Here is a 27,941-nt window from a genome sequence, read left to right on the forward strand (position 1 = left end):
CCGATTTCCCGTGCATGGCGTAAGGTGATGACTATACCGACGCAAAATTTGTGGCTCACGTGGTCTCGGGCTTGATCAAGCCGAATACGTATACGCTTATACGTAAAAGTATAGAGAATTTCGCGAAGGTTGGAAATTAAGTTCTGATAAGGAGATGCCGGGTCTTGATAAGACGTTAGCTCACTCGTCAGTCGAACGATGTGCGTGGAAGATCGCGAGACGTCCGCGAGTGCATGACAATTAAATCTCGAATTTGACTTTTCTCGAAATATTTTCATAATGACGCGATTCCTCGATATTAATCTGCTATATATGAAACGGGAAACGAGTCTCTCGTTGTTTTCAATAAACGAAAGCACTTTTCCGAGCGCTAGTCAATTTGTAAACACGACTCAATTAAAATGCTAATGCATTGGAATTAATAAACTACAGTGTATCGCCATATACACCACGACAGAGATCGAGGGTTGTGTTAGTTATTTGTGGATCAAGGCTTAAAAAAGATGGAAATTCAAGTTTTCATTAGTTTTATTGGCAATACCCAGGTAATTTACACAGACGCGAATATTTCCACGAAATCCACTGATTTCCAGCAGAGATTATCGTGAGAAGCGTATGTTGTTATAAATTAATACACTTATATATATATAAGTTACTACAAGACACTTGGATCAAACTGTTAACGTGGAAAAGTTTTTCATTGAGTCTAACCGAAGGATCGGTATATATATAACAATTTTTCTATATTTATCGCATGGATTCTTTTAATCTCAAAACTCGAGTGGATGATGATCATTGTGCAAATGAGAAAACGGTGTTTTTAGCAGTTGTTCTGGCAGGGTGTCGATGACGTAACAGAATGATTCCTTTTTTTCTTTTTACAAATGGAAAAAGCAAACCACATTGTTAGTGTCTGATAAGTGGAGGCTGATGGTCAGGCATCGGCACGTACCTATAAGACGACGCACATCACTGTTCCCACACCAGTACATGTCACACTACCTACCTCGACACCATCTTCTTCTTTTTCTTCAACTATTTCTTCCTCCTCTTTTTCTATTCTCGCCTTTTGTCATCTCTAATTGCTGACAATCATCTTCCGCCTCTTTAACGACGAAACCAATCACAACGATCATAACTCATCGCGGTCCACTACTCCTACCTAGACGCGTTCAACCTTGCGAAGGTCTCGACCCATACTTTTTCTCTCAAAAAAGAAAAACCAACAGGATCGATATACAGAATTTTCGCGAGAATCGACGAAGAAAAGAATAAAAAACTTTGTTTGGAAGAATTTCTACCGAGTAATTAACAAAAGAATCAGGTCTTAAGTGTGATGTGGGTTGATTTATAGAGATACAAGAACAAGTTCGTAATATACTTTCTCGCTAAAGATAATGCAACCTTCAATCTGAAGATTCGCTTGATAACCCACTTCCCCATCATCAAGATCACAATGGGAGGAATGATTTCCAGGCTTACGAAGCGCCGATAAAACTTTTCTCGACGAATCAGCGAAAAATCATTATCAGACAGTGATGATTGTTGATGTAGTATTGCGGTGTTGTCGCTTTCGAGAGTGTTCAAGTTCGGAGGTATTAGATTTTCAAGGTGACGATAACGCGTTTATCTATCAAGGATCGAAATTTCTGCTACGTTGCTGGATCAACGAAAACAACTCCGAGGAAAGTGCAGAGTGAAACTCTCGTGTCAGCATCATTTGCACGTTGATTAAAAGTTTTGTCGCGAGCTGGCCATGCTAGCTTGGAGAGCACGCTGATTGTTTGAGAAGACACGATTGGAGAGGACGCGAATAATCTGTCGATTGAAATTCGCTTGGAAGAATGAACGGTGATATTCCTAAGAGTCCAAATATGAATGATAAATTGGCTTCGGCTGATTACGGGGACGAGCAGAAATTGCTCCCTTCGTTTTCACCTGCGCCGATAATTGTCAAGGTACAGAAGAGTCCTAACCCGTCGTTCAGGAGCAGGTAAATAAAGTTATATGTAATATATTCGTTTTGTGAATAAAAAAAATGTTAAACTCTTCTTGAAAAAAAAAATCATTATCGTTAGTTAAATTCTCTCGAACAATCAACTGTATAATTAAATAATTTTCAAATCCTTTGCTCTGGACTATCATTAACACATAATCTCGACAAATAAGAGGAATAGATTCGATAATGAATAATGATGAATGAGTTTCTAGTAGGTTAAATCATTTGATCAATCAGCTGTGCTGATATAGTATCAGTGTACACATAACAGCAAGAATTGTGTGAGAATGTGGAATGAGTTTGAATAAACGCTAAAGCTGGCTAAAGCGAGATTACGTGACGTCAGAGAGCTATTATTTCATGGTGTGTGCTCTGTAAAAATATCATTATAAATTCACTATATAATATGCTATAGGCTTATCTTAATGATTTGTGTCGTTCCATGATCGATGATAAGTGTTGGTGAATCAGTGAGGTCCATTACATGTCGTCGACTCCTTGACTGATTTACACGTGGTAATAAATAAATTGGTAGATAACGATTGCTCAGTTATCATTCAAAGTTAAAATGGCGACTTCCATTTTATGACACGAATGGGAAGCTGCCTGAGAGTCTGAATCAGATCTCCGCGCCGGTAACAACAATTTCACAGCTGCTCCAGTTTCAGCTCCTTTTTCGTCGTGTAACCTGCAAATTGCGACAATCGCTATATATTTTATATATACACATATATTCAAATTTTGGCAATATTATTACGCCAATTTTGAAAACGTGAAATATATATATATATATATAAACACAATTCCACGTTCGCGAGTGTAATTTGCGCGAGTACGATGAAAATAATGTATAAACATTCCATTAAATTCAAATCTGAAGGCTGCAAATTATAGTGTTGCATTCCATGACATTACATAGTATTTTAAGTATTATAACTATGCTAGAACGTGCTACTTTCAGCTAACTGTCAGAATTAGGTTAAAAATGAACGATAATATCGCTGTTAGGAAGCTTATAGTTTGAACTTAATAAATCCTATAAAAGCTTCGAAACGATGACGTACGATGCGAAGAAACCCATCGTGAGTATTGCGCATACGAGAAATGCATGATTGTACATCATCAGTTTGCTCAAAATTCTTCAATCGAGTGATTTGCGTTAAAAGGAATGTGATACTCCTGCACAGCAGCGACACAAGCAGATAATTAAAGTTTTGTTTTCATTCTTTCATCTTAATTATATTTGCACGCACAATATATACTGTATATATAAATATAGTATATATAATTGCTCATGAGAAGACGTTGAATTATTCAGCTGAAAAGATATCATCGAGGAGACTTTTAATAAACGATGGAGAAGTGTAGAAAAGTAAGAGAGTTGTGTGATTTTCAGGAGCCGTTACAGGGCAGGACCAACGCGGAAATTACGAAGACGAGCCGTCCTCAAGAGTGGAGAGTGCAACGTTCTCCAGTCTCGTATATCGCGACGCTCCCTCCGTTTCCTGCAGGACATCTTCACGACCCTTGTCGATACCCAGTGGAGATGGACGCTTCTCTGTTTCACACTGAGCTTCCTCCTTTCGTGGCTCGGTTTCGCTGTGATCTGGTGGCTGATCGCGTTCACCCACGGTGACTTTGACGAGCGTCATTTGCCCCCCTTTCAGGCTGAGAACAGCTGGACACCTTGTATATACAACATCTTCTCGTTCACCAGCTGCTTCCTCTTCAGCATCGAGACGCAGCACACCATTGGCTATGGCAGCAGATCCACGACTGAGGAATGTCCGGAAGCTATATTCGTCATGTGCATCCAGAGTATAGCTGGTGTGATGATCCAAGCATTTATGGTGGGTATTGTCTTCGCGAAGATGAGCAGACCAAAGCAGAGAACGCAGACCTTGCTATTCTCGAGGAACGCGGTTATATGTCAGCGGGACGGCGAGCTTTGTTTGATGTTCCGGGTTGGTGACATGAGAAAGAGTCATATCATTGGAGCTGCGGTCAGAGCACAGGTCATCAGGTCAAGGACCACCAAGGAGGGCGAGATACTCCCTCAGAATCAACAGGAGTTGGCCGTAGGCACCGATGGACAGAATGGCAATCTCTTCTTTATCTGGCCCAGCACCATCGTTCACCAAATCAACGCAGAGTCCCCCTTCTATCACATGTCCGCCGAAGATATGTTGACTGAACGATTCGAGGTTGTCGTCATTCTCGAAGGCACCATCGAATCCACTGGCCAAACCACTCAGGCTAGATCCAGCTACTTGCCTCAAGAGATTCTTTGGGGCCACCGATTCGAACCACTGGTCCAATATTCCAAGGAGAGACAAGGTTACGAAGTAGACTATTCCTTGTTCAACAGTACCGTGCAGGTCGATACGCCTCTGTGCTCTGGCAAGGAATTAGCAGAATTCTATAGAATGCAAGACGAGCTTCGTCACGGAACTGGTGAGTCTCTCCGCTGGTGTCGACAAACCTTTTATTAGAGTTTCACTTTTTTCCATCCTCTCCCCTGTCCTTCGAAGCACGTTTTTCTTCAAAGCTCGAGATGCTTTTCACCAAGACAATATTTCTGATTATTTTTCATGCCGGTTTGTCACGCAATTGCGTGTTCTGGGCAGAGTAATTTAGAATTTTAGCAGCTCCTTACAATTTCTCGTTAATCATCAGTTGGATCCTCGTTAACTCTGTATCTTTATTAGAGTGACTAACGTTTGATTCGTAGTTTGCAATTTGCTAGGCCGGTAGATTGAAACTACAAGACGGAGGAAATGGGTTTTGCCAAAGAAACAATAACGAAGCGACTAACGAGTCAAGGCTGAAGTGTCAAGGCTTTAATTCGCTTCACGCTCAGAGCGTAGTTGATCAATAAGTGCTTGCATAATAATATACTGTCCTGCTGAGACAGGAAGTCGTGTTTGCCGAAATTCAATTGTTTTTCTTAGTCCACACTAAAATTGATCAAATTATAATTATTCGTCGTCTCTAAGGCCCGGTCTTACAGGTCTCAATTAAATTAATTATGCTGTAATAAATGTCACGCGGAATATATGTAGAGTATTTCGTATGATATATTTTATGTTAAATATAATATAGCATAATTAATTTAATTGAGACCGGGCCTAAGCCACCATCCAAAGACTGCTTCACTTTTATCAAATACGACTATCTGTCTCAGCACACAGTATTTTACATCCTCGTGCTTGGTTTTCATTGGTTCATGCTATTTTTTGTAGCTGCCTTGTTTTACATATGTTGGTGTGTGTGTTTGTAGTGTGTTAGGCTTTAAAGAGGAAAATGCTAGAATTTGCTTGTTGAGATTTGTATATCAGTGGGCTCGTCTCTTTGTCTGACTATTGTTGGTGCTGGCTATATCGCAGATGGAGTCCTGAGGAAAATTCCTAGCGAGCCAAAGAGCAGCCCAGCGATCAACATGCTCACCCAAACCGACAGTGCCGGCTATCTTGTTCCTCCGGGCCAAATCTCTCGAGGATCATCGAAACTTCATATTGACATTCCATCGATCGACGATACCACTCCCAGTGTATGAGTATGCTAAATCACATGGACACTGGAAGACGTTCTAAGAAGAGAACCCTATATGCTTCTAATATTATTTGTTTATCGTTCAACTGCTCTGTAATGTTCGTAAAAATGGCAAGGAAGAAACTTATTGGCTAGAGGAGGGGGAGGGGACATACTATATAACATATACATATATAATATTCAATGAAATTACACGTTCACTTTGTACACTGAGAAATGTTTAGAGTCCTGGTAAAAGTGCTTGCTATACGTACATATACATATCATGCGGCAAAGTTTCTTTACAGATGATGCTTATCGTTCTGGTGTAACGGAGAAGCATGCGTCTATTCTTCCATAACAGAGCTGCTACACGATTATAGGACGATCATTAACTATGTAACCAATACTAATCGGCATATGAAATCGGAGGGGTCTTGGGAAATTACATAAACTCCAGGCGTAAATGATTGACTAACCGTGGGGAATAATAAGTAACGTTTGTAACGCACGTTGAACAAAGAATTGTTGAGAGAGTTATAGTAAAATTTTTAATAGATCAAGAGAGAGAGAGAGAGAGAGAGAAACGTGGAAAATGAGCAATGAAGGAGGTTCCTTAAGTAGAAAATCTGAAGGAAAAAATATGTTTTAAGATGTAGGCTACTTTGCAGGTTTGATAATCGACGAGGACCTTGTAATGGGCTCCTGTCCCGAGATGCGTTGTCAGTGCACCGAACGACAATTGGCGCTATCGAATCATCATAACGATTTGATGCACACCGACAGTACCAAGAGCGATAACAGCCTGGAAGAAAGCGCCTCGTCGCGTCACGTCTATAGGGACGCAAATTGTACCAGTTCCGGCCAGTGTCATCACCAGTACCCCCTAACCACCCCCCAGAGAGACGTCACCGGTCAATACAAGATCGCGGAGGTTGACCCAGATTCTTCTATTCAAGTAATGGGCGAAGTTGAATTGCAGCAGCTTCCGGAGGCCGTCAGCAGAGAAATACTGAAGAACAGCCGGGAAATCGTCTATGAGGAAGATCCACGAGACCCGGAAGCCTTCAGAGACGAACCTCACTCGATTCCTCATAGATCCACCGTGCTGAAGAAAGGATTAGCGAGATTCCCTTTGCTGGACGAGGAGAGACGTTCCTTGAACGGTTCCCGAAGAAACCTCAGCAACAGGAACCTCGTGATTGGTTGCGATGACGACAGGAGGTCCTTGAACGGTTCCAGGCGCAATCTCAATGGATCGAGGAGGTACCTTTTGGTGGCCATGGATGGATCGGATAGCAGTAAGAATTTAAGTGCCAACAGCAGAGAAAATTTAATCTCTGCGAGACGTCACACGGGAAGCAAGGAGCGTCTCAATCAACTCAGGCGAAATATCTGCATGAACGGAGTGAAAGGCTCGAAAGAGACACCGGAACTTAGGACCAGAAGAAGGCTCAACGGCCAGGTGTCTGAACCTCTCGAAAGGGTCAGCATAGAAACTGAAAAAATGCCCAAAGAACCCTTCAGATTCGTTGGTAATAATCTTCAGGAATCACCATCGTCCGTGCCTCGAAGCTGCAAGGACTCGTCGATGGTATCCAACGTATCATCGATGCAAACTACCTCTTCATTCGCCCCATTGGACTGTTTCTCCTCTGCACCAACATCCTCGCCTCTGTCCATAGATTCTAATCCTTCGCCAGAATCTGGCTTTTACGATAGCAATAGACAAGCTTCTAGTCCAGAATTTAATAACAAAAGATTTCGTCTTCCTAACAATTCGATAATAACGAGAAACCGAAGGAGCTACGAACACGCGCAGCTACAGGATGTGAACAAGGCCTTTTCCAGGACTAACAGTGGAAGCAGTACATCCGATAGTGACGCATCCGTGAAGAACTTGGGGAATAACGCGAGTGTCTCCGAAAACAGTGGAGGCGGGCCTTCGGCTGCGAAACCAACCATCTCCTACACGAGCGTTTGAATCTGTGTTATTATCAGCAATATATCAGCATCCTTCTTTTCCTCCCGTTTCGGCTAACGATGCTTGTGACGCGGTGCAAGTGTCGCTTTGCGAGGACTTCAATGGCCAAGCCCCTGTAGTATTGCTTGTCAGTTGCAACAGCATTAGCTAATTGGCGTAGTCCAATGCAATTAACAATACCTTATCATATGCACAAGTTAGCATGATAAATCTATTTTATGCTGAAAAATTGCACAATAACGCGAGAGAATGATATTTTTATACGTAAAGTGCAAATAGGTGATTAAATGTCAATCGAGCACACTAATAATCTATAATATATGTATACACGCTGCAATATTTATGATTATGACAATCAATTCGCTAGAATGTGTCTCTATTAAATAGAAGTCTGACTCACCGAAGCCGCGGGCCGGTATTCGTTAGTTACTAATAAACTCGTAAGCGACAGTTAGAAATTCAAATATATTGCCATCGGACTTATTTTTAAAGAAACATTTGTAAGCGCTTAATAAAGAATTTAGAAATATTATTAAGCAGATTAACGTGGCATGTTCAAACTGATTTCTCGAAGCTCCAAGTGCATACGCATTTCATTAAAGTATTTATGCGTTTTAATCTCAAATTACTTTCTTATTCGTATTAAGTACTTTTCGTATTTACTATTAGTCCTTTAATTACGGTGTATTATTGTCAATACTGATGAAAAAAGAGAAAAAAAATTATGATGCTTATATATAGTATATATTTAACAAATCGTGTTCGATATTTGTCTTTATTACTATGATAATGAATCAATATTTTGCTACTGCAGCAGTAGCAGAAGGAAATTATTTGAGCAATTGAATGCAATTTACTTCCACCTGGAGTAAGAGCCTGTGTTCAGTTTTAAGTTTCCAGAAAAATTACTCCCCAAGTGTTCTTCTGCTTATCTGTGATTTTATTGTTTTTGCGATGGAACATAACAAAATATATAATTTAACTTATGCTCGATATTCATTTAATTTTTTGGTATATATCTCTGGGAACTTAAAATTTGGCGCGAGAGAAAAGATTTCTTGCTTATGTGTGACATAAGGCAATTTTTTCTTTCGCTATAGCCTTTTGAAACAATAATTCTTCTGCCATAGATTTTTTCAGTACACTAATGATGCGCAATAAATTATTTAAAACTAACTTAAATTATATATCTGGATAAAATTTTGTTGGAAAATGGTTGAAGAGAGTATATTTAAATGATGCGCATACTTTTTATCAAGCATTATATTTTGTAAAAACTATAAGATCACTCGGTGAAAAGTTATGTCTGATTATTTATTGCTGCTTTTGCAGTATACTTATTACTCTAAGCATGTAAATAATACAAAATCAAACAAAAGGTAAAATATTATGAAATCTTAGTTATGTGCGTAGTCATTCCCTTCTACAAATCGCAGGCCGACATCCAAGTAATTCTCTCGAATACAACTGACTTTTCCCTAAATGTATAAACACTTGTCAGTGTAATTTCAAGACACGAATAAAATATTTTATTTGTAATAAAAACACCTCAAAATTACATTCTTCAGATTATTTTATTTATCCCACATATGTATTCTTTTGTTAACGGTAAGGTTCGAGCAAAAGGTTATACAGCCCGAAATATCAATTATTCTCACAGAATATTTCTAAATAGAAAATATTTCCTTTTGACATTGAAGGCTGTATACTATGCCAAGATCCTAAGAGTATTTATGATAATAGCTATGCAAATCGTCAAAAGAAATAAATGCGGCCAAATATTTTGAAATGCTGACCGGGCAAACAGGGCCACGAAACTGTGTTATCGCTTAAACTGTCAAAAAGAAATATCAGTTTGTACGGAGAGAACTAAAACGACATGTGGAAACAAATCAGTGAGTACAAAAATACCAAATTATTTTCCTATATTAATTAATGTGTCAACCATCGTTTTCTTTAATAAGTTTGATAATCTCTTCGTTATAATTGCGAGATCATTTTTGCGCTTAAATTTTTATAGATTTTTCCGAAGAGGACAAGCAGTTTTTAATTTCTAACGAATATAATACAAATTTCGAGGAATATTCAAACTACGGAAATACTGCGATCGTAAGAGGTGTCGCTAATCAACTAGGAAAATGGCCATCGAATTTGTTCACCGCATTTCTGGCAGCTTGCCTCATAATTGTAGGTTCTGTCCTCTTCATTCTGGGTACATTGGCCCTCGGCATAAAACGACCGATCATGACAAATAGGTAGATAAATGCGTGTAAATTAGTGACAAATATTTAAAAAATTTTAACCATTTCATAATTGTTTTTGCAGGGGATTATTAATTCCATATAACGAAACATTTAGAAATCTATATTTTCTTAAACATGCCAATCATTCGTGGACGAAAGAGGAATTCTGTTACTTGGAGTCTACCGCTCGACATTATCCAGAAATGAATGTACGTATTTTGCATTAATAATGCCAAAGTCACATTACCATATGAAATAAATGATTATAAATAACAATTAGTATTTACTTCGATAGGTTTACTTGATCAATCTGACAGATGATTTTGTTACGAATAAGCAAATCGATAAAATATTTTTACACTTGAGAAATCAAGAAAAATGTGATAAAAAAAGATCAGTGATAAACTATGATGAATGCTTGAGAGAAACATTGGCTTCTCAAATTCACAATATTTATAATATTGATATATCAACGGATAAATTTTTTAATGGGTATATATTTGCTCTATTAATTGTCTTGTAACGTGAGCTCGATCTTGGTATTCTTTTTTCCACTAATAATCTACTATTTATGGATAGATCGGTATTGACAAAGGTTTTAAAAAATCTAAGCATGGAAACATTGGAGGTAGCAGGCGAAGCATATATTTTATGGAACTCACCAGGAATCGCTTTAAAACCTATTGGTTATCATCACTTGAGTCATTTAAAAAATTTATTGTGCAAGTAAGCAATACCGAATTGATGCATTCACTGATGATTTGTAAAAATATTACCTATTTTAATTAAGTAGCCGTTTCTATTATATAGTTTCACTAAAGCAAGGTGCCTATCAAAAAATATCGCATTCATAGAGCCAAACAGCAGACTGCTGGCCGTTGATGTGGAGTGCCAAGCATTTATAGGATTTTTAATTGACGAAATAGCAAAAAATATGTCTAGTACCTCCGTACTTACGGATGCCATTCATACATTTTGTAAGAGGTAAATCTTTGTATCCCTTGCCATACTGATTCAAACATAGTTTCATTAAGATGCACAACTTTTATTTTGTAGAAATACCAACTGTCCGGAAATTAAAATACTAAACGATACCGTGACACATGCCCCAAATATTTGTCCTGTAGTGCAAAAATGGAACTCGTCGCTGCTATGAATATTATATTTTATATGACCATTTTTATATTTATATAAAATTAGGTAAATCTTAAATATAAAAAATAAATGGATTCTAAAAAATCGTAGCAGTTCATTATCTGGTAAAATCAAGAAAACCGGCTAAGCGTGAAGTTTCTGCTTTTGAAAAGTTGAAGCACACCAAAAAATATCCAAAGTTCCGCCGCTGCAATAATAATAAATTTTATATATAATATAAAGTGATTTCCAATGAGTAATGGTAATATTTTTAACATACTTATGATGAGACATAAAGTGCCAGTATAAAACAGAGCGTTTTCGATAGCCATTTTTCCAAACAACCGATATGAAACACGTCCAAAGAAAGTTATATCATTCATCAAATTATAAGCATGCACACACAACAGTGGTAAACTCCAGTGACTTTTTTTCTAAAGAAATAAGAATTTTAATATTATGCTTGTACAAAAATAAATATAATTTATTAAGACAATAAAACTACGTTACCGATATAATAGAGTACATCATCAAAGTAACACCAACTAAGAGGACCACGGCGTACTCAGGGGGGTAGCCAATATTCATGGTGACAACAGTTTTGTGAGGAAATGGATAATCTTGAATAACTTTTCCATTCTCCAAAAAACTGTATTGTGCATAACCATACCGAATACTGTAATAGCTCATTGCAGAAATTGATATTATTAGTAAGAGTGCTTGAATAATTCTGTATGATTCGTACGGAGGATGCTTTTTTAATTTTGAGCCAGAGCTGTCTTTTCCCAACTTGGTATTAATCTCATTGAGAAACTCCATATTCTGCTTGAACGAGTTCAATTTACGTTCGTCTGCCTACACAAGGAAGCTTTTCACTTAAATTATCCACTTACGCTCGTAGCAATATTGAGGAGTTTTTAGTCAAAACGCAGTTTATAGCAGAATTAAACAGTTTAACCTTTTAACGTTCACATCTTTTATTTTATTATTTGTAAGACGATACTGCCAGCTAAAATAATTACTAGACAGAACCAGCTAGAAAATTAATTCTGCAGTAAAATTAATATTAACCTGCGTTTTAAAATGGCACCTGTCAATTAATTTCAGCTTACATCGTCGCGATTATGCCTAAATTTTAGATTGCTGCAGTATCCTTCCAAGCTTTGCCGGCGATTAAGAACTCTGTTCATTTTCTCGTATTATTTGAGAAGCGTGTAAAAGATTTCTTTAAACAAAAATGTTAAAATCCTGAGAGTTTCATCAAATAATTATTTCATAGTAGCAGCATAGATCATAAATTAGCCAAGAGGATTCAACTTCAGCATAAGCTAATCAAATAAATAAAAATTGTTTTCCAAATGCCTGTTTTTTTATTGCGAGTCTTAAATGTCAAATTCAGATGGAGCTGTTCTAACCTCATATTAATTTTGTTTAGACTGTAGAGTCAAACAGAAAATTATTAATTGTCAAAATTTCAAATATACAAAGAAGGAAAAAAAGATTAAAATGATGAGAAAAAAAAGTTTTTCTAAACCATAATTGATTCTCTGCTGATGAGAAATTAAAAAACAGTAAGATTTGGTAGGGTTAAAGAATAATTGCAAACATATAGTATTTATTCCTGTATTCAGTGTTGTGAACATTAGTAATCACAATTTTTTCAGACTGCACTGTCATATTATAATGGTCGTAACAGAAGTTTCTGATGATAAATAGTGTTTCTACACAGCATAGAAAAATTTAGTTTGCCTCTTTTCGATAAGGTAAAAATATTACACAGTGAAAAATTGTAAATAATATTAAATTGATGTATTAATATCCAGCTAAGAATATTACAAGCACGAGTATCGAGACTTTTTCCTAAGAACGGATCAAATAAAAATGGGATTTCGTGGTGGTCGACGAAAATTTGGTCCTGCGAGTCCACGTTTCGTAAGCTGATATTTTAAAGGGCATATAAGTTGCACAAAAATTTATACAAACGTAACCATACTCGTTTTATAATTTCAGAAACTTGAACGAACAGCATGTACCATTTGCAATCACTGGTTCATGGGATATTCGTTTTATACGATTTTATTAGGCCTGATTGGGATCGTTAGTTAATCATAATTTTATCTAACAGTTTAGTGTGACAATAATAAACTCACCAAAAAATTTTAATTTAATGCTTCACAAAAAATCTGCTGGATATTTGTGGGTTTCTTTGATTTTTGCCTGAATGTTTACTTTCTGCACACAAACTGTCACGATAAAACTGATTTTCTTTTGATATAAAAAGCAGAAAAATTATATTAAATTGATGCTTTTAGGTGATTAATGTGTACAATATTATTCGATTAATGCATTATCCAGTTAAGACGAGACATTCCTCATTAACTCGAAGTGAAAAAACAGGCAAGCTATGATAAATTAAGAATTACTTGCCGCTAAAATAAATAAAATTGATTTAAAAATAATGCATTGTCACTTATAGTGCCATTCGCTGTGGAGAGGGATGTGAAATTAATGACAACAATTCTAGGAATAGAGCACTATTCGTTTATTATGCTAGGGGCAATACTTGTAAGTAAGATAGACTTGTTATTATGCACGATAATTATTAGCATTTATAACGAGTTTATCAAATTTTATTTTCTTCCTTATATTATATTGCAGGATTACCCCATGCTTCACATTCCATGGCTACTAATGCAGCTATGTATAGCTATCGTAGAAGTAACTATCTTTTTTGTGAAAATTCTGTTGGATGGCCTTTACATAAAGCAAAATGAAATATTTAGAACTATTTTTGCAATATTTAACTGGTGTCAAGTGTTCTGCTTATTCATTAAACAAGCTCAATAGAGAGACAGAGAGAGATGCGTTATTATCTCTTAAAAAGTACAATTTAATCATACTGTTTTCGTAAATAAAATTTTTGTGGTACATCGACATAACAGCCAAATTGATTGAAAAACATATGCACACATGCGCAACTACAGAATAGAGGTGAAGTTTGTTGCATCAAATTAAATCTATCTGTTACTGCTACATTTGGTTAGATTAAATTTTTTGTTTTAAAAAATAATTAGCAGGCTATAAATTACATTCCTAAGATAATTGTTAAGCTCCCATCATTAATACAGATTTATGTTTAATAAAACAAGAACGAAGCACTGCAAATAGTTAATATTTGAGAAAAGGAGATGCTTAACAAAAGTAAAAAAATTTTGCGAAATGCAAACACAGAATATAATGGTGGCCTGTTTAAGCATAATTGGTTTAGGGTAAGTATATGCTCAAAGGTATTTAAATTTAAAGCAAAGCAATCTTGAAGTATTTAAATTCAGATAGAAGCGGTTTATCGAACCATTTTATGCTTTGCAACAAATTGCTTGAGCTCTGTCTCCTTTGAAATTGGACGTTTGTCTCCCCTTGGGAGTTCGGCAAGCAGATCTTATGGGATGAATTCTATATTCCAAAGGCATCAAAGTAAATGCTTTTAAATTAAGTAGTAATATTATACGAGTAAAGCGCACACACCAATTACAAAATTATTTTCTTGTCAGGCCTAATAATTAAGGTATTAGTAGCAAATGTGATAACAGGTCTAGTTACCACAATTATGGTATTACTTGCTGATAAAAATAAAAATCCATATCTGTACTTACCATGGCTTATTAAGACAATGGGGGATATAATAGTCTGCGAAACTCCTGCCCTATTCCATATTTTTTACAGAATTTTACCAAACGCTACATTTGCTGGTGAATTATTTTTGTTCGTCATTTTGGTGCTATATGGTAAAAATTGTATAATTAATTAAATCCAAAATTAAATGATAAGCCTCTCGAATTTTTATATATGTTAATTGGAAAATTATTTTACAGTTGAAGAATTATGCATTTGGAACAATATATTTAATAGTTTTCAAAGCAGCTGGATTGATTATAGCAATCAAGCAAAGTACAATATAAAAGAATTTGAAAAGGCAAGTAAGAAGAAAAAAACACATTTGAACGAAGAAATTAAAAGGATAAATGCAACAAGTTGAGATATAAGAAAAATATAAGTTTAATCAAAAGAGATATTAAATAAATCAATTTTTTTAAAAGAATATTTCAGTCGATGAACTAGCTGTCAAGCTAATTCAAATAATCCCGCTTTACGAAATGAAATGGCGGTAAATTGGTGCGCATGCGTGAAAATACTTCTTTACGTTTTACAAGAAGAACCATATATATGGTAAACTGCGAAATAGTGTACGTACGTAAGTGAAACTGCGACATATCCTGATCATATCCATATCACGTTTGGTTGGCTTGGCTCATCCAATCGCGTTGCTGCTCTTTCGGCAGAAGTGTGTGTGCCGGCAATAAAGTGTATTAGGTCTGACTGAGTATAACGGTCATTTGAAAAAGTTTTCCAGAAGATTTTAGCACGTTTTATTGATTATTCTCGATCTATATACAATATTTCTTTATTATTATTACTGTAACGCATTTTTGAGCAAGTATTTTAACTGATAACAAGAGCCTCTTCTTCGTATTCTTCGAGAAAAGTTTTGGCGTGTTTTTACATCAACTTTAAAAAAGCTATAATAAGGTATTTAAGTTTTCCAAATTGTATTTTCTAAGCATAGTACATAAAACTATAAGTTTGGGGCAGTTGGATATTATGGTTTATGAAGGATTGCTAACAAAATTGTGGCGTGTTTTGGATTGGAATTTTTTGAGGTTATTTCCCTTGTAATATGTTTGAGATAAGAAAATTATCTGTTAAACTATTTAATTACTTTATTGAAAGATGTAGCTGTTAATTTGTTTATTAATCTTCGCTACTTTCTTTTTAATTAGTACGAAATTAGCTCACGATAACTGTTGACATGTTAATCTCGACCACTTGTATACATACAGCGTGAATACACTAGCAAAGTAAACGTATATATACATGTGATACACATTGTTACACAATATCACGTAGTCGTATATTTATTTATTGTGTGAATAAAAGTGGGTAATCTAACTATTAATATATGGATTTTCGCAAAAGAAAATTTTAATATTTGTTGAACATAACCTCACAAACAATGTGATTGCTAATATCCGCATATTTTAATAATAATTTATAGCAATAATAGGTAAATGAGTAAATAATTTTGCAATGTTAAAAGTAATTATTATATAGAAACTTCAAATTAAATATTTTTTATATAAAATTAATTTATAACCAGTGAAGGAATAAAAATGCATTTTCATTTTTGAGTTTGTTAACTTTTACATATATTTTCAGTAAAATATGTCATAATATAGTTTATTTTACAAACAAGCTGGTATTGTTAAGTGGCAAGGTAGTAATAATACATTAAAGGCAACTATTATGCATTAATCACATTTGTGATTAAGCGATTAAGCAGAATTCTGTATTTACAATATAATCTAATATGCTTCGTCTTAAGGCTCCCATATGAATGAAAGTAAATAAATAGTAAAGCAAATATAGCAAAGTTTATACAGATTAAGAGATTAACATTAATAAATAGCTATTTGATTTTTTAACAATACAGAAAACATATTTTAATTCCAATCAAAACACTTTCATTGTTTCAATGACATTTAAAATAGAAAAATAATATATTTGGTTTAAATATTCATAATAATAGCTTGTTATTTCATCAGTCTTGAAAGCTTATAAATTGGTTAGCAAATTATTGCATTTTATTCAATAATTATCATTATGTATTATACTTGAGTACAAAAATTGGTATTAAAAAGCATTGTTGAAGAAAGCAACAACTCCTTTGAATTATAAATCTTATCAGAAATTGATTATAATGGAGTTGATAAATATATTATTATTGTAATATATAGTGCATAATATAGCGCTTTGGTCGTGCTTCGTTTTTCGAAAAAATATTGGGCGCGATGCCAAAATGTTTGTTTTGCTTAATAGTACATTAGCCCTTAACATACATTTTCGTTCATTCAGAGTATAAAATCTTAGATTCGTGTGCCGGATAGTAAAAGTAGGAGTAACGTTACATCAAAAAAATAATCCTTATACGAACTACGATATTTTTAAGAGGAAATTACAGAATATATTGCAACACGTAGACACCGCAATTTCGAATTTGGCACTTGCTACGCTTTTAATATCGTTTATCTGCCACATTCTTTTCATAAGAATGTATCGTTGATGGATTGATTCAATAATTAAAAGTGATTGGATAAAATTATACTATTTTTTATCCTATCGTCAGAGATGTTTCGTATTTCCATCGAATACTAAAATGATGAAAATCGGCTTTTGTGTACATGTCGTGTTAATTTGAGGTAGAATTTACATACCTTTATTAATATCACGTTTTGCACCTATTTCGAGCAAAGGTCGCGATATTTGGTGAGTAGTTTTCGTTAAGATATTTTCGGGGTAAAGGTCGGTTATGTTGAACAACGCTCGCGCGTATCCCTTAGTAACGACCTTAAACCTCGAAAGTCTCCCACTGTTACGCAATCATCGCCGATATTGGGCTAAAACGCATGATTTTGCTGAGTAAGATCCATGCTACTGACGCGAGGGCACATAGCGTTACCCCACCCCAGCCAAAATCCAAGCTCCAGGAAGTGGTGAATCTTCTGGCCTTGAGAATCCGTCGAGGAACTGGTCCACCTATGACACCGTCCTCTGGTCCGTCTAATATACGGCCCCCATGACCTTGAGCCCGCTTAAAGTGTATTATGGTTAACGTGAATAAGGCAAAAGTTGCTGAAACACATAAAAAGTGATATTTTATTTCCATTGTGTCTCACTTGTCTCTATAGTATGATTAAAAATGATTATTTGTGGTTTCTCAATTTAAACTACAGTTTTTCACGGCAGTTGAAAAACTTGTAAAAATAATTAAATTTTCTGACAATCTTGCGGTTTAATATTTTTCCAACAAATTTGATTTAAGAGTCTCAAAATTTTACCTGCTAAAAGGTACATCACTCCAGTCACGAGTACTGCTGATATTTGATGACGACAGAGTCCGAAAAATCCTATAAGCACGGCAGTGCCTAATATTATTAAACAAACTAATGAGCAAGAAATGCTCAAATTCTGCATTCCTAAATTCGAAGAAAAATCAATTTAATTAGTTTTTTGAAACTTTTAATACGTAACGCGATAACGGGATGATAAAATAATTAATTAGCCGTACGTACTATTTTGCCATGCCGCACGTATTTCCTCGTGCGCTTCATCCGGCCTCAAGTAATTAATACACTTTTCTTGTGGAAAGCCCACTTGATTCAGTAAAGTTATTTCCTCCTCTGAAAAATTAAACGATGAAAATGTAAGATTATTAGTTAAATTATAAATGAAAATAGTTCCATTAACATTTATTAAAAAAAATTATAATTCTACCAGGTATAAAAAATATATTTATAGTTACAGAACAAAACAAGAATTTTGTTCTCTCTCCACATGGTTTTATGCTAAATTAAATATTCATCGGCAATATCCGTAAAAACGATAAGCAAGTTGAGTGGAATATTTATGATTGCACAAGGGTTTGAATTTATAAGGGAGGGGGGCCTATAAAATTTGCTAATTACTTAATTTGTAGAAATTTCAGGAAAGCTTATGAATGTTAATAAAGATAAGTCACAGTATGTGCAGTTCAGTGTAAATTCGTTATTACGGGTAGGAAGGGTGATTAGCATGAACCCTTTGCAAAGGAACATCTGAGATGTTCACGGTCACGCAATGCCGTGTCTGATAACCTGCAGTGTTTAGATCCTAATCAACTGGTCGATACCTTGAGCAGAGTCAAGGTGGTACCCAATATAAACAGTCGGACAGAGCTATACAACCTTTACCATTGGGATCAATCACGAACCTGCATTGTATATATTATCTCTCCCTATTTCAGGGAATTCGAAGTAGTATAACACACGGCAGACGATTTTCAATTTCACTTTATTGCTCTTTCGTGCGGACCAATTGACCTTTTGCTTTTCATTTGCATAAAACATTAAAGTTTCCAATATTTGTAATTCGATTAAGTCACTCGAATATAAATCTAATTGAGATATTTTTAAAAATACGTATTGATTTACCTGAAAGAGAAACACACATGGTCCAAATGCCTCCGTGCATCGGTACCAGATAAGCCGCAGGCTTATCAGAATAATGATACTTTTGGGTAGAGCTAGGCTCAAGTACAGCCACTTGACCATCCAGATACCACGTAAAACTTATATTGGTGTTTGTCAAAGCTTGCTTGTCCCAACCTACTTCCTCCCAATGATCAGACATTATTGCTGCGCAAAGAAGCCCAGTGGCTGAAAGAACAACATAAAAAAATCCTCTCGTAACGTGATTAAAGTTTAACAAGCGTCTCGATGTCATAGATGATTTTTCACCGATTTAAAGTTGTATTTAATTAGAGAGCAAAATTAATCCAGATTGAAAATTTGCTAAAACGTACGGTAGAATGAAACGGTGTTAATCTCATTAGTTTGCGAAAATCAACTTTAACGTCTGGCAAGACCTTAAATCCACTTAAATCATTATGACACAGAAATCAACCGGTGACTCGAGAATAGCCAAGGAAGCACTATAATGCAATCACTAGCTTAATAAGTAAGGCAAATTTTTAACGTTAATATTCGACGTTGCGAAGTCATGATTTTTCTATTTTTTTATCAATAGATTTTGTAAATGACATAATTTATAAAAATGTAATTATTACCTGCAAGCGTGAGTAGTAGGGTGGAAATGAGGAAAATAAGTCGCGGCGCTGGGCCTCTAGGAACACGAGTGGGCTCCATCCGTGGAAAAAAAACAGTGTTTACCAGACTAAACCTGGCAGCGCACTGGAAACTTTTCACTTCCAGTTTCCAACTGTCTCTCTCTCTCTCTCTCTCTCTCTCTCTCTCTCTCTCTCTCTCTCTCTCTCTCTCTCTCTCTCTGAACCCAAAACGTAGTTCCGCTTGCCAACCCCTGACTCCCACCCTCGCGCAACTACACGTTTACCCTAACCCTCACCCTTACTCTCACCTTCACCTTACATCATTTTACTTCCTCTTCCACCCTCTGCACAAATATTTCTTAAACTCTTATTCTTCGTCATCTCGTAACATTTTTATTCGCCTCTAATTTATTTGTTGTAATACACTGTAAGAGTGCACTAGGCCAGTAACATTCCTTCGTCTCTTGTTTTATTCTCGAGATTTATGATTTTCTTTAAATCATTGCAAGTTCATTCCTACTTCCTCCTCCTTCTAGTTTTATTTTCACTCCCTCATCCCCTGCTTTTTCGGCGAACTCGTGCGTCGACTCGGCTTCGACCAGAACGCCCTCTCCTCGTACTTCCATCCTCGAAAATCGACCATCGACCGTTACGACGCGATAGGGTTTCATCAGGGATGCTGCGAGTTATCGCTATATCATCTTACGCTAGCGCAAAGAAACTGTATTATGCAAAATGATCATGCATTCAAAGATTAATAATATTTACCTTCTTCGCTCCAGCCAGCGATTTCCCTTAAATTCCTACTGATTTTTTAAAAATATTTCATGGAGAATATTATATTTGGAAATAGAATTTGAAGAGAAAAAAAATAAAATTATATACTCTTATACCTTTTACAAATTTACAATTGTATAACAAATTTTTTGCATTCTATACGCAACTCTCTGACAAAGCCTAATGATGTTTCTTAATTAATTTTGCAGATGGCAGATATTGCAGACAGTGGAGATTTCACCGACCCATTTATTGCTATTTCACAGGGTAAACGACATCTTTTGGTACGTGATTATGTAAATGCAGTATCAGCTTTATCGCAAGCTGTAGCTCTATTGGTACAAAAACATGGAGATATTGCGACTGAATTAGCCGAGCCATATGTCCTCTATGGTCGAGCTTTGCTCGGTCTAGCGCGAGAAGAAGCCGGAGTGCTCGGTGAAGGCGTACCAGGCGGAGAAGAGGCCGCAGAAGACTGCGATGACGATGACGAGGACGAGGACGAAGAAAAACTCAGTAATATTGATGAGAAAGAAGAGGACGAAGAAAATGAACAGTCGGAAAAAGCAGAAGTGACTAAAGATGATGAAACTAAAGTTGATGAAACTAAAGTTGATGAAGCCAAAGTTGAAGAAGCTAAAGTTGAAGAAACTAAAAAAGAAGATGGAGATAAAAAGTCAGATGACCAGGTAAAGGAAACGAAAAAAACCGAAGAAGGAGAAGCTGCTGGACAAGAGGTAAAAGGTAACGTGGACTCTGCTCCAGAGCCAGTAGCTGGTTCCAGTAAAGATGGTCTTTTAAACGGTGAGGCCTCGTGCTCTACTCATAACGGGGATGCTAAAGAGAATGGCGAGGATGAGGAAGATATTGGTAAAGAAGATGATAATCTGCAGGTATTATATTTTGGGCATATTTAAGCAAAATTTATTCCTTACGAATTTTAATTGATATTTCATTCTTGTTAGGTGGCTTGGGAGGTGCTGGAACTTGCAAAGCTTATATTACTCAAACATGCATCATCTGGTGGAAAACTACTCGCAGAAGCGTATAGACTGCTAGGAGAAGTGGCTATGGAAGCTGGAAATCATCAGGGAGCATTAATAGACTTGAGCAAGAGTTTAGATATCCTAGAGAAAATGGACCCCCCTAATCCACGCGCTATAGCAGAGATGCACTTTCAGCTTGGAATTGCTTATTCAATGGGTGATGAATTCGATTCAAGTATTGAACAATTTAACAAAGCTACTGATTTATTAAAAATACGTATCAGCGAGTTAGAAAAAATTACGGATCCTCCGAAATCAGACGATCCCTTTTATACGGTCGAGGGCGAAATTCAAGAGCTAAAAGAGCTTTTACCACAAATTGAGGACAAAATAACCGACATGAAGGACTTCAAGCAACAGACCTATAAATTAGTTATGGACAGTATTAAGAGTAAAGTTGCCAGTGACGAAGGCTGCTCAAATGGTGCAGGACCAAGCACTGAAACACCTGAAAGCAGTGGATCTTCGACATTGCAAAAACCAGCTACTGATATTTCGCATCTAGTACGTAAAAAGCGCAAAGCCGAAGAAACTGAGTCTGAAGTTGCATCGCTTTGTAAAAAACCAACTCCCGAAAAATCCGTTTAAATATAAGGTATCAGTTGATTTTAAGAAAATACTCCACTTTGAAAAGTGTAAAAATTTCCTAGTTAGGAACTACTTAAGATAGATTCATAGTGGATTCATCAGTGAATGGCGTACTTGAAAATAACCAGAATACAATTCTAAGTTGAACTTTCAGATATCATTTTTTTTTAGTCTCTTTTACTATATTTTTTATAAATGATAATTACTTATAATCTGCGTTCTATTATTTATTTTGTCATAATGTGGTTTATATTAGGATTGTTTAAGTAACATATATTTAAAAAAAAATATATATATACAATAAGGCTGTTTATGTATAAGTCCAGTTAATAAAATCAGGTCTATCGTTTTTTTATAAATTTATATACTTAATTCTACCTTTCGATAAGTTTTAACCTAGTGAGATCATTAAAAACGTTTTTTATGGCTAGCACATTACGTAGTTTACATAACGTTTGCACGTGGGTTTTTAACATCCATTAATAGTGAGTCTAACTTCTAAATGTACTTTTTAATTGCACTTATGTTATTTTATAGTGGACGGAATAACGAAATCGTTAATATCAATTTTTCTAATTTTCTTACTCGCCTAATAATTCTTCGATGTCATCGTCTTTATCAGAACTTTCTTGACGTAGAACATTTGCCTTATAGCCCAGTGCCTCGAGTAAATTAACATTGTAATAAAATGACAAGTTAATTCCAGGTGCTAATCGTTTCAATTCCTCAATCGTAGCCCGTGCTGTTGTCATATCACCAATACTAAAAAAATGTTGGGTGACCGTTGCAAATAAATCCCCTCGTCGTACTGATTGCTCAAGTTCCAAACCTTGGCTATCTAATAATTGTCGAACGTGTAGCATTGCTGATTCTGTTTCACCTCTATCAAATAGCCTGAAAATCAATCGTTAATAAAAAAAAATATAAATAACTTGACATTGTTGAATAACGAATATTATATTATTCATATACTTTTTAATCTCAAGATATCGTTTAATTGCTGCCATTCTAGTATTTACAAGATCCACAGCTTTTTTATGAATTTCTGGATCTCGTGGAACAACAACTTTAGCGAGGCATCTACTCGATTGATTCAAGGCATCCAAAGCTTTTTCATAATTTTGGAATTCATCGATTTCTACTTGCGCACAAGCTACATAAAAATTAGCTAGCAAGTCCATTGCTTTCCCTTTCGAATAAAAGTTGATAATATTTTTCAATACCTCTGGTTGATTTTGCCAATCTAGAGATTGCAAGTAGTTTCCCGCCATAATATAAATTTCTCTTTGTCTCGATACTTGTGCAAAAAAACATATCTTTTCAGTATCACCAGATTTTAATAGGGCTTTCATAGCTCTCAATTTATTCCCTGCTTGCGTAAATTTTTTAGTAGCTAAATGATAATTACTTTGCTCAAAAGCTATTTCTCCGATTTTCTCTAGTGTAGCAATTCGTAATCTTTCTCGCTCTGGATCGTCTTCCGCCTTCTCTAAAGTCATCTTTTCTGCAAGATCTTCAGACAATGCTATATTATGGCTTTCTATTAGCTCCAAAGCTTGCAAATATTTCCTGCCAGTGGCAAGAAGCTCTACTGCTTTATCAATTTGTTCATTTTGTACAAAATAATTTGCGCATTTTTCTATAAGAGCCGGGTCTGAATCAGCATTTACTTCCATTACGATAAGCTGTAAGGCACTGTATTGCTGAGTTTTAAAAGCAATATCTAAAGCCTTCCTTAAAAGGCCAGCTTTGTGATACAGCAAGACTGCTCTATCTGGTTGATCACAATCTTCATAATATTTAGCAGCATCTATTTGGGCCGGTCTTGGTGCTAATACGGCCAGTGGCCATAACTCTTCTGACATATTATTTTCCTGTTAATATATACTTTCTTTTGAATCGTCATACATATGAAGTATAAATATTATATGCAAAATAAATTCGAAAAATATTCATACCTTACATAGTCTTATGGCGTTTGTATATGCTTTAGCAATAGTATAAAAATGTATAGCTTTCGATACATTGTTTCTTGATTCATAATGCGATGCCAAATGGTACGCAGATGCTGCATGATTAGCTTTTGTGACTAGTTCACATACTTCATCTTCTCTATTAAAATAGCAAAGTAATCTTGTCATTGATAATGTGTCTTTTGCTGCTTCATACAAATGTAACGCGCCTTCCATGTCACCAGTTGATTCTGTATACTGTGCGTGCCAATTTTTAATTTCCCTGTTTTAACAAAACAAAATTGTATTATATTTTATATAAAGCTTCTTCTCATTTTGCTTTATAGTACTTACGGATCAGTGGAGTTATTCAAATATTGTAATAATTCTCGTGGTCTTGAAAGCAACATACGCGGTACTTCAAATCTATGGCAATCTGCTTTTGTGTACATTTCAATAGCATCGGCAATTTTGCCCTCTTGTTCAAGAGCTTTAGCATAATTATAATAAGTTGTTTTTTCTCGAATTTTATTTGAGGTATTAGACAAAACGATTGCTTCTGTAAATTTATTTCGTGCCTCCAACAATTGACCCAAAAGATCTAGTCGCTTTGCTTCGCGAAAAAGGCGCTCGGCATCATTCTAAAACAAATATAAATAAATAAGAAATTTGTAGCGACTATAAATTAAAAATTTAATGACTTAGCAATACTTACATGTAACCCTAATTCAATTGCTAGTATACCAACTTTGGCTTCTAAATTTAAATTAGGATCTTGCATTGCTTCTCTGACAGCTCTCGCTGCTTTTGCACGCTTCATATGACCTAAGCATAATAAGGCCATATCCAACTGCTTAGTTTTTACGCACATTCTTGCTAAACTTTTCCATACGGCTTCATTCTGTATACTTTTTATAGCCTTAAATGCTTCGTCCATGTCTGCCACACTTATATGAAAGCTAAAGTCCAATACTGCTTTCCTTGTAGCAGCGTCGCAGACACCTAATTCTTCAAAATCTCGCATAAGTAAGTGTGTTATCTTGCTGCCATTCTTTAAAGTGTTCTCTGAATTTAAAAGTATGATGTATGGAGAACGTACACCTAATAGTCGACAGTTATGGTCATTTATAGGTTTAACGTCCTGTACAACAATTCCATGCTCAGAAGTAGCAAATAACGACACGAGAACAACACTGGCAGATGTGTCCTGCAATATAGGATACTTGCTATTGATGGTTAATTATTGGTTAAATAAATTGAATTTAGCGAATACCTTGTTATCATTTTTTATTTTTGAAGATTTATTATATCGACTCTCTAACTTCTGAGCACGACATATTAATAATCTCGGGTCTTCGGTATCCCAACAATGTGCTGTCACAAGTCTACCTCTGTAGTTAATACTCCTAAAATGTATATTAATAAATGTTATCTAACAGATTAAATTATAGAGTATATTTATTTAATACTCACGATGATAATTCATCATTTTTATCATCATGAGATTCTGCAAAATCGAATTCATGAATATGATCGCTTTCTATATCCCACACATACAAAGTTGAGCTTGGCATTAAATTAGTCATGGCAACGGTCATTGAAACACAACGGCAGTCTGAATTACATCTAGCTTCAATAATTTCAGCAAAATCTTCAATGCTCTCATAAGCAGCCATTGCTCGAGTATAAAGCTTAGCCTCTCTCTTGCTCAAATCCCATATTTTCAATGTACCATTTAATGAAGCTACTGTCAAATATTGCCCCGTTAGTTCCATTATTATCGGCTCTCCCTCTTCCGACGATGAAGGCAATGTTTGCATTATACTTCCTTCTACAGATCTTAATTGTATAACTGTTGGAGTTAAAATAATCAATGTGTTTTCATATATTAAAATTTTTTCAGTCTCACAACTGAAGGAATCGAGAAAAGTAGTTTTAAGAGTATCTTCTTTACTAATTGAGTAAACTACTACTTGTCTACTTGATGAAATTGCAATATAATTTTTGTTAACAGCTACTATTTGTACTTGCAAATCACTTTTAAGAATACAGCTTTGTTCTTCCATCTCTATTAAAATTTGTGTTGGACTCAGTTGACTAGCAGATACCTCATCGTTGTAAGCAGCACACATTGGTTGTTGATGCAAAATAAATACGTTCGTAACGCAATTGACGGCAATCAACGGATTTCTTAACATTGTAGCACCCCATGTTACTTCCTTTACCGTTCCATGGATTGTGCATGATTCTGGTATGCTTGGCCAACCGTTTTCATCCGAATCGTGGGAATCCTTATGTTTCCATAAGTAGATAGTACCTAGATTTGTACCTGCGGCTAACGTGCCATTACTTTTACAAAACGATAAACTGGTAAATATTTCTGGGGGAATATCCACATGATTAGTAGCTGAATCTGGTGGAGATAGAACATAAGTATCTCCAGTATAAAGATCCCAAATTCGAATAGATAATTCTCCTGGTAATATAGCTAATTTATTAACTCCTGCCCAACATAACACAGGTACAGCTCTTGAGAAATCAGTTCTACCACTAAGCTTCACCTGAAAGTATTTTGCATAAAAATAAAGAAATTTGTTTATTACTACAATTTGGATTGTGCAGCTTAAATATGTGAAGAGTAATTACTTTTGTTAATTCAGTTAAGCGACCAGTAATAGGGTCTGCCTGAAAATGCCCAATATTCAAACCTTCTGACATAATAACAATAGAATCTCTAGTTTGATGATGCAATAAATAATGCAAAGCAGCTCCATCAGTACTTAGAACTTCAAGACATTGACCTTGTATATCTACAAAGTATACCACACCATTTGTAGCTCCAATATAAAATGCATGATTGTCTCTTGAAGTGGTTACTGCAGTAGGAGCTGCTGTTCTTGGTCTCCAAGAACTGAATAAATCCAACGCTCTTTCATCTCCAGCAACTGCAGCTTTTGCTAACCCACTAAATACAATTTAGAATATTGGAAAGATAAATACTGAATTTCTATATATCTTTAATTTACCTCATATCAGTAGCTAACTTAGGAGGAGTGATTTTAAATGCAATTTGTGTAAAAGTTTGCTTTAATTCATGATGAAAAACTATAAGTAGTTGACCTCTAGAATCAATTTTCCAGCCTACTACAGATCCTTCTGAGTCAGCTGAAACTAAGCGACCACCATGCTGACTCCATTTCAAAATTGTAATAGAATCCCGATGAGGAGTAACAACATTATTAAAATCATTAATTCCAGTATCACCTGGCCAGATCTAGAATTAATGTATGAATATTTTACATGTAAAAACTATCATAACATATACATCAGATTTATTTGTATTAACTCTTAAAATTCCAGTGTGCCAACCAATAGCCAGCCATCTTCGTTCAGGATGCCAGGCAAGTGCTGTTACTGGAGCTAAAGGATGTTCTGGAGATTCTACATCTGGAAGAGCATCTCCTTGATCATCGTATATAGTAACACGTCCACCTTTGTCTTGAGAATATGTTGATACTGCTAATAATGGGAAATTGGAATGCCATGATGCATGTGTTGTTATAGATGCAGTTTCTGATGTCTGGACTCGAGTGTCAAAATATAATGTCATAATAATATTTCAAAAACTGTAATGAAAAACATTAATTATTATGCTTAAATTGGTGATTAATATTGGAATCTTGATTGTATTCCAATTTTCTAAATAGTCTAAATCCTTAGATATAAGAAATGTAGAAATTGATTTATTACACTTCAATATGAAACACACAGTCTATTTACCAAACAACTTTCTGTATGTGAATAACAATCGTGTACATTAGATTTGGAATGAAAACAATACAGTAATTCGACATTAGTGATAGCTCCAATGTTTGACGTTCTTCTTAGAATATTTGTTATGTTTATAAATTCGATCGTAACTACTGGTAACCAGAGATTAGGAGAGAGGTATACAGACATTACAGACA

General features: G+C 35.4%; 4 protein-coding genes and 1 pseudogene across 5 annotated transcripts; 3 read left to right on the forward strand and 2 right to left on the reverse strand.

Moving 5' to 3' along the window:
* On the forward strand, window positions 1-9,074 carry LOC136776338 (uncharacterized). The gene is made up of 3 exons (XM_066731784.1): window positions 1-1,993; window positions 3,396-4,453; window positions 6,202-9,074. The coding sequence occupies exons 1-3, from the start codon at window positions 1,845-1,847 to the stop codon at window positions 7,512-7,514; spliced, it is 2,520 nt and encodes an 839-aa protein (XP_066587881.1). The 5' UTR covers window positions 1-1,844; the 3' UTR covers window positions 7,515-9,074.
* A 252-nt stretch (window positions 9,075-9,326) lies between these two features.
* Window positions 9,327-11,091, forward strand: LOC136776372 (uncharacterized; annotated as a pseudogene).
* A 4,071-nt stretch (window positions 11,092-15,162) lies between these two features.
* On the forward strand, window positions 15,163-22,529 carry Nasp (Nuclear autoantigenic sperm protein). Its single transcript, XM_066731846.1, has 3 exons — window positions 15,163-15,478; window positions 20,597-21,280; window positions 21,353-22,529. Exons 2-3 carry the CDS (start codon window positions 20,597-20,599, stop codon window positions 22,019-22,021), a joined length of 1,353 nt encoding a protein of 450 aa, XP_066587943.1. The 5' UTR covers window positions 15,163-15,478; the 3' UTR covers window positions 22,022-22,529.
* On the reverse strand, window positions 16,168-20,121 carry LOC136776260 (uncharacterized). Of its 2 annotated transcripts, XR_010823039.1 has the most exons (6): window positions 19,611-20,121; window positions 18,976-19,200; window positions 18,079-18,186; window positions 17,845-17,982; window positions 17,221-17,638; window positions 16,168-17,157 (listed from the first exon to the last, which is right to left on the reverse strand). XR_010823039.1 is itself a non-coding variant. In XM_066731655.1 (5 exons), the coding sequence occupies exons 1-5, from the start codon at window positions 19,687-19,689 to the stop codon at window positions 17,379-17,381; spliced, it is 810 nt and encodes a 269-aa protein (XP_066587752.1). In that variant the 5' UTR covers window positions 19,690-20,121; the 3' UTR covers window positions 16,168-17,378. The 2 variants fall into 2 exon arrangements, 1 of the variants encoding a protein (XP_066587752.1); XM_066731655.1 differs by having other exon boundaries at window positions 16,168-17,638.
* Window positions 22,236-27,937, reverse strand: rempA (intraflagellar transport protein rempA). The gene is made up of 11 exons (XM_066731845.1): window positions 27,754-27,937; window positions 27,320-27,599; window positions 27,000-27,247; window positions 26,620-26,938; window positions 25,447-26,534; window positions 25,247-25,379; window positions 24,689-25,180; window positions 24,328-24,614; window positions 23,980-24,256; window positions 22,994-23,895; window positions 22,236-22,915 (listed from the first exon to the last, which is right to left on the reverse strand). The coding sequence occupies exons 2-11, from the start codon at window positions 27,581-27,583 to the stop codon at window positions 22,603-22,605; spliced, it is 4,323 nt and encodes a 1,440-aa protein (XP_066587942.1). The 5' UTR covers window positions 27,584-27,599; window positions 27,754-27,937; the 3' UTR covers window positions 22,236-22,602.
* Window positions 27,938-27,941: the final 4 nt, after the last annotated feature.

This window comes from Prorops nasuta, unplaced genomic scaffold (genome assembly GCF_024137725.1).
Source record: "Prorops nasuta isolate Cenicafe-Biocafe unplaced genomic scaffold, Cenicafe_Pnas_1.2 PNAS00009, whole genome shotgun sequence".
Lineage (NCBI taxonomy): Eukaryota > Metazoa > Arthropoda > Insecta > Hymenoptera > Bethylidae > Prorops > Prorops nasuta.